The following is a 13,548-nucleotide window of genomic DNA, read 5'->3' on the forward strand; positions in this document are numbered from 1 at the left end:
CAGTATATATTGGAAGCAAATTCACTTGCTACATTCTCTTCATCTGGAAAACTAAAAAGACATGCCCAAAATATGCCTTGCCTTTTAGAACCATTTGTCAAATGGATATAGAAACTCTGAAAGCCTGAAATCATCTAATGCTTCAGACGGTTTAGTGATCCTTTTCACAAGGATGAAAACCCAGCTCACGTTTGTCAAGGAGTAATGGTCTGATGGCACTACATTTCTTTCTGTCTTCTCCGTAGACATTTTTCCCAGTGCAATGAATCAGCTGATAAAGGAAGCCCAGAACCCCAATTCCACTGGTCAGAAAGCAAGTAAAACACAGCAGGATTATTCAGTATTTTCTTTACTTTTTTATGCTAATTGCTTCAGGTCCACATTTATATTGCTTAGGAGATCTAGTTTAATATAGGTACTGCTAAGAATAAATTCTATCAAATATGTTGACTGGAGATACTAGATATACCTCTCTATGCTGATGTGTGGAAAGCTTTGCCAAACTTAAGTCAATTAATTAAATTACTTCAGGTGCTCCATAACATGAATTGGATTTTTGTTGATATTATTTTCTAAACTACTATTCAATTTTGTTATTTATGACTTAATGCACCTGCTTTAGTTTTAAGAAATTCTATTTGTCTATAGCCGAAAGTTCTTACCCCTTTCCTTCTTGAGAGAGATCTAGACCTAATCAAAAAGCTTAGGATTACATTCTTCTCTTGTGTCCATAATACAAAGATAATCTCCTCTGTATCCTGTTTTTATGAAAATGGTTCTAACAAATTGCCCGTATCTTACACATACAAACAACAACTGTTTTCAAGATGAAAACTAGTTGAGAAAAAATAAAATAAATTGATAGGTTGCAATCTTTCTTTTTCTTCTCTTGCTTCCTGACTGATACACCTACAAAAGTTGCAGGGGGGGAAGAAAGTCCTTTTTCTTTCTAAATCTTGCTACTAGTGTCGTATTGATTTTCTCTCAAGTGCACCCTGTGGTCTCAGATGATCACATATTTTCTCACATTACTCATATTGATACAGCACCTTGACTCACAGGTTGACATATGTTGCTTGAACTGATGACATGGCTCACCGTTGACATATCCTGGTGGTGGGGCGAAGCAAGCCTCTTATGCATGAAACCTAAGGGAACAGGCTGTTTCACAACCATATTCTCATTCTTTGAAAAGTAACTGTTGTTCACCTCAAGTGATCCTTTAAGTCTTATCCGTGTTGCTTAACATTGTTCTAATCTCTCCAACAGTGTTTTGAGTTCTTTTGTGTCTCTGCTGATGTGGAAAGGAAAAAAAATCCCTCAACTGTGTATAACAGTGTTTGAGTGTTCCATGGTTCGTAAGAAAAAATAAAAGTGTTATTAAGAGTCTGAAGGAATACATGGCAGCCGGCCTCTGTGCCACGTTGCTCTGGCTTCTTCTTACCTTCGTGCTCTCTCCACCTCCCTGCCTCTGTTTCAGCTAGCTGTGAGGTGGCTGGAACACAGCTGCCATTACCAGTACATGGATGAGCTCCTGCAGTACATCCGCTTTGGCCTGATGGACGTGGACACTCTCCATGCAGTTGCCCTGTCCCACCCCCTCGTCCAGGCAAGTGAAACCGCAACAGCTCTCGTCAACGAGGCCCTGGAGTACCACCAGAGTATCTACGCACAGCCCGTGTGGCAGACTCGCAGGACCAAACCGCGCTTCCAGTCAGATACTCTGTACATCATCGGTGGGAAGAAGCGTGAGGTCTGTAGAGTCAAGGAACTTCGGTACTTCAATCCCGTGGATCAGGAGAATGCCCTCATAGCTGCCATTGCCAACTGGAGTGAGCTGGCTCCCATGCCCGTGGGAAGGAGCCACCATTGTGTGGCAGTCATGGGGGACTTCCTGTTTGTAGCAGGAGGGGAAGTCGAGCACGCCAGCGGCCGGACGTGTGCCGTGAGGACTGCCTGTCGCTATGACCCCCGCAGTAATTCCTGGGCAGAGATAGCACCCATGAAAAACTGCCGGGAGCATTTCGTTCTGGGAGCCATGGATGAGTACCTCTATGCGGCTGGGGGCAGAAATGAACTGCGCCAGGTTCTGCCGACCGTTGAGCGATATTGCCCCAAGAAGAACAAGTGGACTTTCGTCCAGCCCTTTGACCGGTCCCTCTCCTGTCATGCTGGCTATGTGGCTGACGGTCTTCTTTGGATATCAGGTAGAACATGCGTCATACGTTGGATTTATTACAAAACACTTTCACTGTGGCATAAATTGACAAGTCAGGCTTTGGTAGTGGTGGCCATGTGTATCTGAACGATTCGGCCAAGGGTGGCATTTTAGCTAATTAACAGTCATTTATTGGGCACCATTCTATAGAGAGCAGTGTATGGGGGAGTAATTGACCTTTCTGTGGCTTTCTGAGTGATGAGTGGAGTAAAATTTCAAGATGGAAATGAATGGCCAATCACATCTCTTTTTCTACCAAACCTTCTATTGTTTAGATTGTCAGTTTTTGACATTCATGGACTGTATTGCACACCTTGTGGTTTATCCAGGTCCTTGGCTTTTCCTTTCACCCTGGGCTGCCTGACTAGGCGCCAGTCTATCAAAGACAGGGCAGGCAAAGTAAAAACACAGTTAATCCATTTGGATGAGTAAAGCAATGGGAATAGATCCAGGTAGGAGCCATGCTGTGCATTGAGGGAAGGGATTTAAGTTATTGGCTAAAATAATGTTTTTCTGTTATCTGCGAATTGTAGTTACTCATGCCATCCCAATCCTTTATTCCTATTTACTCTCCCATTCTTCCTGATTATTTGGGGGTTCTGATTATTTTAGTTTACTTTTTTTGTCTTTGGTTTTGTTTGAAGCCTTTTGATTATGAAAAAAGGAGAGAGACTAGTATAATGAATCCCATGTGCCCATAACCCAGCTTCAGCAGTTATCTACTCGTTGCCAATCTTGTTTCACTCACACCCACATGCTTTTCTTCCAACCCCTCATGGCTGACTTTTCACTGGCACAGAAGGAGCCTGTGAGGCATGTGTTATTGACATCACATTATAACCTTGGGTTTCCAATCCTATTATTGGAAAGTCCTCAAATGTCCTCCTTTGAAAGGTTTGCCTATTAGGGAAGAAAGTTGCATCTTCTCTCAGCTGGAGGATACTCATTTTGTGACCCAGATGGATCTTGCTGAATTTCTATGTCAAGGACAAAGAGGAATAGAAAAATCAAACAACTTAATTCCTAAGAGTAACTTTGAGATGTTTGTACTCAGAAGAAACAATCACTTTTAAGTATACTTATGAAGACTTCTAAGCTTCCTTGAATAATCTTCTCTAGTTTAACATCTGCTCTGACAAAATTCCCCCTTGCACTTAAAGTAAATTCACTGGACTCTGCCCATGTTTCCTTCTGCTCTCCTCAATAACCAGGGATACAGCTGTAGTCTTGGCGGCTCTGGGCAGTGCCTCAATTATTGGCAATTCACTGATTTTTATTGAAGAAACCTAGCTCATGTCTGGGTTTAAGTGCTCAGTAATTAATGAATGAAGTTAAGATTGGGACCAAGAAAGAGGATAAATGAGGTGTATCCAACAATTACTGGTCCTGTATACCAAACAAACATTAGATATGAGTGTGTATGTTAGTATATGTAGATATATTTAGATAAAGACCTCATTTATCTGGTGACTTATTCCTTTTTCTTTAAGTATATATTTCAGTATTTAAGAAAAAAGCCACCAGGACTGTATCCTGTTAGATTTGTTGAAGAAACCTTAAACTTGGCTGCAAATAAATCCTTGCTATTAGAAGGAACAGATCTGTACTTGACTTAGATAACAAAACAGTGATGGATTTATGAAATCAGTATAATTTATATTTTATTCCAACTTACATCCCTTCCTTTGACTCATTTAGTTTTCATATATTGCTAAGGTACTGCACTCCTAAATTTTGCATTGCATTTTCTAAATTTTGTATATGTTTCTCATAATTAGTTTAATAATTATTCCTTCCTTACTTTTATTTTTGGGCTATAAAACTAGCTTTTAAAAAGAGTGCTGGAGTTTCCCTTGCATAGTCTTCAAAATACAACTACTTAATACCTTCTTTAGTGAGGCCTTAAGAAAGCACTGAAACTTATGTTAGCCTGGCTAGATCTATCAACCTGGTATCAAACTGACTTCTCTTTCCATATGGGTCTGTATGTTTCCTTTTCCGTTGTATTAAATGTATCAACTTATTACAGTCCATACTGCTATATCACTTTGTTTTTCCCCTACTATGAAAGGAAATACATTTCCTTTGTTCTTCTTTTGCACTAATATATGCTGCCTGGGTTAACCATACTTAATGAAAACAATCACAATTTTCTCAGGTTTGTTTCTCCCTACTGTGTACTTGAGATGAAAAACTCACTTCCCTGTGTACAGCACAATACCTTTAATTGGAAAGAAGAGGAAATCACCAGTGACATTTCTAATACCTTCAGTCGTCTGCCTCTTTCCTCAGGCTCAGCTTACAATAAATCAATTGTGAATCTAACCAGGGATAGGGAGGGGTTGCTATGGGCTCCTTAAAAAAAAAAGACAGGTATATTTCACCCTGACTATCTCTGATTTAGAAGTGTTACCCTGATTTTTTTTGGAGCAGATGAAAATGTTTGAGGCTATTCCTTATTCTTTACCAAATAATTAAATATTTCCAGTTTAATTGATGGGGGATTGGGTCATTGGCATCCTTCTGGTATTTTGTAAGCTTTGCCTGAGGTGAAGGTAGTAAGGATTATAGGATGTAGATTTTGGGAGCTTATTTCTGTTCCACAGAACACAAAATGAATGTTTCTTTAGGGACTCGATATTTCCAGTGTGCTCCCTCTCTATACATACCCTCTCCCCATCTCTGTTCATTCTAGGGTCAGGATACCTGGAAACCTGTCCGTGGTTTTAAAAAAGAGACAGGCAAAGATGAATTCAGAAAACTAGGCTGTGTAGATATGCCCATTAGCATGTAATTTAAGATGTTAGAGATAGTCAGATTTTACAGGCTCCTCTAGCATTTGACATCGTGACCCAATTCACAAATGCTCCACATCGTTTCTACTTGAAATTCACAATACTGAAGTAAAATAAGCATTAAATATCCTGCCGTTGTGCTTTGAAAGGTATGCTCTCCATTGTAAGATATTGTTTGTGAACTACCAAAAAGGTCCTTTTTTTGTGAGTGAAAATGAATCCTGAGCTCATCTTGCAGAATAACTTACCTTTTCATTTTTGTCAAATGGCAGCAGGATAATGGGAAACTAACTACAAAATCAGTGCTTTAAAACTGCAATAATAAGACAAATGGTACTGCATTTCCTGAAAAGCGGCACTTAGTGTTTTCTTGATTCTCTTGGTGAATGGTACATCTTTATTAAAGTCAGTGCTGGTTCATAGATAAATAAGAATAATTCAGCAAACACACTTCCTGCCCTCTAGGAGCTGACAATCAAAGAGTTTTTCAGGGGCTTCCCTGGTGGCGCAGTGGTTGAGAGTCCGCCTGCTGATGCAGGGGACACGGGTTCGTGCCCCGGTCTGGGAAGATCCCACATGCCGCGGAGCGGCTGGGCCCGTGAGCCATGGCCGCTGAGCCTGCGCGTCAGGAGCCTGTGCTCCGCAACGGGAGAGGCCACAACAGTGAGAGGCCCGCGTACCGCAAAAAAAAAGAGGTTTTCAGGTATTTCACTAATGAAATAACATTTGTTAGGGCTTCTTTAACTCCCTAGAAGATATATTTATTTTCATCTTGATTAAATTTAGATGAAGTTTGCGTTGCCCCATTTTAAGTAACTTTAATTTATTCAAACCTACTAAAGGGACTTTACAATTAGAACAGTATAAAGCATCATTAACATTTTAAAAATGCCATAGCTGTAACTTTACTGTGCAAGTATCATTTTACTTGCATCTTAAAAAATTGTATACAACATATTAGGAACTAATGGGGGCATGGCAGAGGCTGACTGTGGTGCTCTGAGGTCACATGCAAGTGTGAAATTGGCTCCACTTTGACCAACCAGGAGATGCTGAGCAACTTTCCTCACCTCCCTGAGTCTTTTTCCAGGCTAGTGCGGGAGCCACAAAGACAGGTCCCACGCCGGGGCTTATAGTTTTTTGTGTTTTTAAAAATATATTTATTTATTTATTTATTTATGGCTGTGTTGGGTCTTCGTTGCTGCACGTGGACTTTCTCTAGTTGCAGCTAGCAGGGGCTACTCTTCGTCACGGTGCGTGGGCTTCTTGTTGCGGTGGCTTATCTTGCTGCAGAGCACGGGCTCTAGGCATGCAGGCTTCAGTAGTTGTGGCTCGCAGGCTCAGTAGTTGTGGCACGTGGGCTCTAGAGCGCAGGCTCAGTAGTTGTGGCGCACGGGCTTAGTTGCTCCACAACGTGTGGGATCTTCCCGGACCAGGGCTTGAACCCGTGTCCCCTGCATTGGCAGGCAGATTCTTAACCACTGCGCCACCAGGGAAGTCCGGGCTCACGGTTTTTAAATGGATGATTACAGTAAAGTGTGTGGTGTGTGTGGGTGTGATGATAGACAGCTTTACAAGGTACAGAAGTAGTGCGAAGCAGGAAGTAATCAGTGCGGGGGCACGAGAGGCTTCACAGAAGTTTCTGGCACCTTCAGCCTCCCTTGGCCTCACTTGCCCATTTACCCCTCCCTGTGCTCGGCTTGGGCTTCATGGTGCAGCCGTTTCAATAACTCTCTTGCCCTCTGGCAGGCACACACTGTTGGGCAAACCCAGTGGTCTGCTTTGTGCCTGTACCCGGGCAGCTGAGTCCAGTGGGAGGAGGCCAGCTGACAGGGGGCTTGGCACATGTATCCACTCAGCCCCCAAACCCTCTCTACATCCTGCCACTAGGGTCTCACCCACTCTCCCTCACCAGCTGTAATGCCCTCACTCTCCTCAAACTCAGAGATAGAACCTTGCCTCCTGTTTCTCAGAACAAATGGACGTGAGGAGTTTCTGGCAGCAAATCAGGTGCGATGAGAAGGCGGTGGAGAGTATGAGGACACAGAGGGGCCAGAGGTGGTGTGCAAAGGGGCAGAAGGTGGGGAAACACTAGCCAGGAGGGTGCAGAAGAGGGGGAGCTAAGGAAGGAGCTGAGAATGTGCGATGGGCAAGGCCAGAGGAGGAGGCGTGGTGTAGAAACCAAAGCCAAAGCCGAAAGGTGCGTGAGACGCGTCCAGTACTGTGGGGACATCTAAGTCCAGAATGCCTCTTCTGCAGTTTCAGTCAGGGACTGCTTGGTAATTTCAGTGAAAGCGGTTTTTGGAGAGCGGAAGAAGGTGGAAGCTAGAATGCAGTGGTTGAAGGTGTGGGTGGAGACTGAGGAAGTAACAGCTGCAGGTACATAGGCCACCTTTGCACAAAGCTGGGATTTCATCTAAACTTGGCTCCCTGAACCTGAGCTTACCCAGCAACTTTCCGATTATTGTGCTCTGGCCGACAGGGAGAGACTGTGCTGTTTCTAGGTACACGCATTCTTCAGTCCGGGTGACAGCCGTATTTTTCTTTTTCTTTTTAAAAAATTAATTAATTTATTAATTAATTTATTTCCTGGCCACGCTGCACAGCATGTGGGATTTTAGTTCCCCGACCAGGGATCGAATCCACGCTCCCTGTGTTGGGAGCGCAGAGTCTTAATCACTGGACCGCCTGGGAAGTTCCCGTATTTTTCATTATAAATTAATAAATAAGATTTTGGCTTTAGGAAGAAAAAAGGAGGAAAGATGGAAGGAAAGAAAAAGAAGGAAGTTTGGCTGAGAGAAGAGAGAGTAGCTAAGGAGGAAATCCAGGGTCCAAGGAGGGAACTTTTTTTGAGGATGTGAGCGCATTAAGCACATCTATAGCTAAGGGGAAGGAGAGAGTGAATTTGAAGTGAAGGGAGTAGGGGCGTCCTCTGGTTGGTAAATGCTGAGAGCAGCTCCTAGGTACCAAGAATGGGGATAAGTCTGGGGCACAACAATATTGACCACAGACACAGGGTCCCGAAGAGGCCAGAGGGAGTTTGGGAGGGGTTCAGTCTTGGACAGGAAGAGGAGAGACCCCTTCAGCTCCAGGGCAGGAGGCAATGCTGGATGTGGACCTAGGTAAGCTCAGAGAGGAGGGGCAGAGACCTGCAGAGGGTCCTTGCCATGGAGTCAAGGGAGGGGCAGGGTTGTCTGTGGAGATCGTGCCGTGTCAGAACCAGGTAGAGGGGCTGAGGAGCTGCTGAGAGAAAACACAGGGAACTGACATGTTTAAAAAAATTGTGTCAGAGCCCACACTAAGTTGGAAACCACAAAATTATGGTATCCCAGTTTGCAAATTTCTGTTCTGTTTTTTGGTGGTGCTCAGCAGAGAACTGGAGAGGGAAAATCCTTGGATTCACTCACAATGGAAGGTTTTTAGGCTGGGAAGAGCCCAGAGGATCCTACTGGAAGAGTTCAGCATGCTGGGATCCCAGTTAGGTGAGGGTCAAGGGCTTAAGGTTTGCTTGAGGGAGAAATAAGTGTGTCGTGTTATGGGAGCAGGTACCAGAGAGGGTCTGTTTGTTGCCCCTGGGAGAGGGTTCGGGCTTCATAGCTTGACATTCCACTTAAAACTTCCTAGTGGACTGGAATTCCACTAAGAGTGAAATCTTTGTTGCTTCAGATCCCAGCAACCAGCTGGCCACAGGAGTTACCTTTTCTTCTCTGTTTTCACTTCTGCCCCAGCCTTTACTACTCTCCATCTGAAAGAGATGAAAACAAAACCATTATAGTATTGTACTGAAATGGAAGCCAAACAGAAATGAACCATTCTACAATCCTTTTAAAAGAGCTCAGTGGTTTGAAGAAAGCAGTTGGATCACCTGCATTCTCCAAAATAATTATCAAAGCTTTCATCGTAAACTGACTTCCCTTTATTCCAAAGTAGCACTTGGTTTCCCCTCACACTGCTCCTCAAGAGATGAGGCTTAAAGAGGTGAAATGATTTTTCTGGATCACACAGCAAGTATTTGACAAAGCTGGAATTTGATCTCTGTGTCTCTGGTGTTTGAAAACCATACTTTTTCCACAAAACCTCACAAACCAGTTACAACAAAGGTCTCAAAACAGGTGCTTACGTTGTAAAAAGAACTTCCAAATGGCATGACTGAAAGTAAATGATACATAGAAGAGTAATCATACCTGGAGATTTGTGTAGTATCAGTGATCATTTGATTGTCTTTAATTGCTTAACTGACCATCTTTCTTCGGGCACAGAGCTGAGCTATATAATGTCTTCCTTTTTGTGTTTCTATAGTTTAGTTTCTAAAACATAAACAATAATATAAAGTTAAAATGCATACAGAAACAGTGATAATATGGAGGAGGTACTCTAAAGTACATTGGTTTAGATGAGAACATTGTTTTCTGAAAGGATTGCATATTAAAATATAGTAGTCTAGTGGCCTTTAAAATTGGTAGTTTAAGTAGTTAAAAAAACACCCATTGGCTCTAAAATTCCTCTCATGGTGATTACAGTCTTTGTTTATATGATCCATTTGTGGCTGTCTAGATGAATCTAGAAAAAGAAGGTAGAAAAAAGAGTCAGCTGAGTTGCTCTATCTAAGAATATGAGAAATATGTCATTTTCTTTATTCCCAAGAGGAGAGAAGAAGATTAAAGCTACTTTATGGAAATGGGGAATGGCTGAAGAATTTGGTTGATGGCAGGAAAGAGGAAAAAGATCCAGTAAGAACACAGCAAAACCAGGACACTAGAGACAGGCAGAGGGGACCTTGAGAACTTAACCCTGCTAGGAGCGTGCAGAAATCTTTGGAGGCAGGATTTCATCTTTCTACAGCATGAAGAATTGGAGTTAGAGCAAATTTTATTGAGATTTTAAAGGTCAGCTGACATCTGCATTGTGGTAGATTTTACCATCATTTATTATTCACTTATTTAAAATAACACATGGTGCATACTTTACATATTTTGGATTACAAGTTTATATTTGTTCACTCTAGGTGATATAAATATAATTTATATTTTCAAGTGCATCAACCTTTTCTTTATAGATATTTTGTAAATTGGAGACTTCCTTTGCGGCTTTTGAATATATTAATAACCCACCCATTTGCGTGGTTTCCTCAAGTGTGACAGAAATAATATGGATACTAGTTTTAATTTAATGCCTGGATTAAGTATGCTTCTATTCAAGATGCTAATTTAGTAGAAAGATTCTTGGCTTTAATTGTTTATGGAGCATTATTAACACTCCCAAAATATGGACGGTCTAATATCATGTAAAAATAGATAATGAGCCGCGGAGCAGCTAGGCCCGTGAGCCATGGCCGCTGAGCCTGCGTGTCCGGAGCCTGTGCTCCGCAGCGGGAGAGGCCACAACAGTGAGAGGCCCGCGTACCGCAAAAAAAAAAAAAAAAAATGAAAAGTTTATTTTTGCATTCATTGTAAATATTCTCATGGTGTCCCTTTTATCAAGGAATATTCATGAGTTTGGCTCTCTTAAAAAATGACCCATATGAACTCACACCTACTGCTTTTGATAATTAGACTATGAGTGTAAAGTTTTTAGTCTTTTGAGAATTGGAGCAAATTTACAGAGGAGATGCTTAAACTATTAAAGAAGGAAAAAGTCTTTGATACTTTATAAACCAGCCAGTAATTGTGGTTATTAGAAAAAAGAACTATAAGGAATCTATTTCAGACTACAAAATTCGTTCATTATTTCATACTTATTTTTTCAATATTCCATACATACTCATTTGTGAAAATAGCAAGAAATTTTTATAAACAAACTACTACAGTATTTTATTTTTTATAAATTTATTCATTTATTTTTCCTGCATTGGGTCTTCGTTGCTGCGTGCGGGCTTTCTCTAGTTGCGGCGAGCGGGGGCTACTCTTCGTTGCGGTGCGCAGTCTTCTCATTGCGGTGGCTTCTCTTGTTGTGGAGCACAGGCTCTAGGAGCATGGGCTTCAGTAGTTGTGGCACGCGGGCTCAGTAGTTGTGGCTCGCGGGCTCTAGAGCACAGGTTCAGTAGTTGTGGCGCACGGGATTCGTTGCTCCGCAGCATGAGGGATCCTCCCAGGCCAGGGGTCAAACCCCTGTCCCCTGCATTGGCAGGTGGATTCTTAACCACTGCGCCACCAGGGAAGCCCCACTACTACACCATTGTAGTAAACTTCCCATATGGATGGCCTCTTTACCGAGTACTCTTGTTCACCTGAAACCTATGAGAGAGGTCTCACTGTCTCCATTTTGCATGTGAGGACATGAACTTGGCTGTTAAATGGCTCCCCCAAGGATAGAGTCATAAAGGAGCTGGGGGTGGAGGCTGACGGCACACCTTCTGCTGAAATGCACCCCCTAGACTAGTGTGAAGCTGGCACTGCAGGCCTCCAAGAGAGCTGCAGAGATAGTTTGCCACAATCCTGAGCTGGCTCACAGAATTCCAGCCTGGAGCATCTTCCCTAAGAGCATGGACACGTTCAGTTCTTTGCATCCTGCTCTGTTCCAGTAAGGGTACTAGCACTGCATTAGGTACCACTCTTTTCTACTAAAGAGTTTAGTGTAGGACTCTGTATTTATCAACAGAGGTGTTTCTATCCCTGAAAAAAAAAAGAAAAATTAGCAGAGCCACCAGACTTGACCTACCCTGGCCAAGTTTCTAAACACTATTTTATGGACACTGTCAGCATTGGCTAGTTGTTGCTTTTGAACACAACGAGTTTAGGAGTTGGTGACCTCTCAGTAGTGGAGACAGAGGTTGTTTGTTTCACAGTCACCTGTCATCTTCTCCCTGGCATGCACTCATCCATTTGTCACAGTGTTTTGTGGGGAGTTGAACAGGGAAGCTTAAGAAAAATGCTTTACTCTTGTCTTGATGATAGAAAGCATTTCTCCCTGCTGGTAGCATGGTGGTAACTTTTCATTCCTTCTGGCAGTTTTTAAAGACTTATTTGACTTTGGGGGAACCTGCCGTATATCTTTAAGTCACAGTTCAGAAGTATAAGACAGGATTGTTCATTTTCAATTTTGGCTGAAAAGTCTTAACTTTGACTGTGGCACTTCAAAGTTAGGGAAAACTTGGCTTTAAAAACGGATGCTGATATGAGATGGCATATTTAATGACAGATGTATCTATAGAAAGCTGTTAAGATGCAGATTATCCCCCCTGGGGTGGGGGAGGGAGATCAAAACTGCCAATCTATAAAATATACTCGATAGAGGAAGGCATGGAATCTGTCTTCTCAAGTGCTTTGATTGCAGGGGGCAGTATAGCAGCATGTGGCATCATAACCCAGAGCAGACAAATCAGCTTGATGACTTTCAAAGCCAGGAATACTGCTGCAGGCAAGGGTACTTCAGTCTAGGATAAATTAAAACATATAGAGACTATTATTAATTCCATATCTATTTTTGTGTAGTCAAATCTGTATGCAAATCCTTAGCATCTCATTTCAGAAGATTAATCTAAAAGTAAAGAGTGTTATGTGAAGGGAATGTAATGATAAAGCTCTGAAAATGGGTAACATTGCTAGAGAAATGTGCGCAGCAAATGTGGATGCTTTTTTTTAAATTTATCTTTTGTACTGAGAAGAAATGTTTATTTATATGCTCATTTGTAAATTATTTCAAAGGGGGAAAGCAATAGAACCAATTCTTAAGGTTTTCCCTTGCAATCCTGACTTGGCAAAAGTTACAGCACTTGGTTTTTTAGGCACCTCCTGCGGTTTAACATTCTAGAAGTAATCAACCAAATAACTAACTAGGACTTTTATTTTTACCCCCAACTAGTAACCCAATATCTCATTTCTAAATATTGTCATGTGAGTGAAAATTTGTATGTAAGGGTAAGAAATCTAATTACTGAGTGCAGATTAAGGGGGGAAAAAAAACTATATTATAAATGCATCTGTGGAAGACAGTAAATAGTAATTCTGAAAAGCATGAAGATAAATGGTGTGCCGTGCTTGGGAGAAAGGATGCGATAGCTGCATTCTAACCCATTGATTATACATTTGATCTATAATGGGCAGAGTATCTTCAAATAGTGTCACAAACAGATAGTTCATTGCAGTAGATATTAATTCTGTCCCATATTTCTAAAACAAGTAGAGAAACTGTCAAAGTTTTGAAATAATGGGGGGAGTTCACCTCTGTTCCCTCTCATTTGGAGAAATGATTATAGGCGAGCTGGACATTAATCTGGTGGTTATGGCCCGGATCAAAAGCACTTGGCAGTCATTTTAGCCCTGAAAACTTGTGAGGTTTCAATAGCTTTGATTATTCTTCCATAGTTATGCTAAGAAAGAATTATTGGACATTCCATTTTTAATTAGATTTAAAAACAAGAAGGTTGGGGGGAAGCAAACATACCTCTGTATTTATTTTGACATACATTTTGACTCTATGTAGGCATTTCAGCCTCAGCTTTCTTAAGTGTATTATCCTTTTCTTTGGTTTCATCTTTAAAAATGAGACATTTAGTGAGAAATCCAGAGAAGACTTTATTTGAGGGCAGGAAGCTCA

General features: G+C 41.7%; 1 protein-coding gene across 1 annotated transcript in view; it reads left to right on the plus strand.

Moving 5' to 3' along the window:
• KLHL32 (kelch like family member 32) overlaps positions 1–13,548 on the plus strand; it is a 233,350-nt gene that overhangs the window by 176,785 nt on the left and 43,017 nt on the right. The window contains exon 7 of the mRNA XM_022552885.2: positions 1,481–2,207. Within this exon, the coding sequence (XP_022408593.1) occupies positions 1,481–2,207 (727 nt within the window). The remainder of the gene's footprint in view (positions 1–1,480; positions 2,208–13,548) is intronic.

Source organism: Delphinapterus leucas, chromosome 12 (genome assembly GCF_059928025.1).
Source record: "Delphinapterus leucas isolate spDelLeu-1000000601 "Yukka" chromosome 12, BTC_Dleu_Yukka2, whole genome shotgun sequence".
Taxonomy (NCBI): Eukaryota; Metazoa; Chordata; class Mammalia; order Artiodactyla; family Monodontidae; genus Delphinapterus; species Delphinapterus leucas.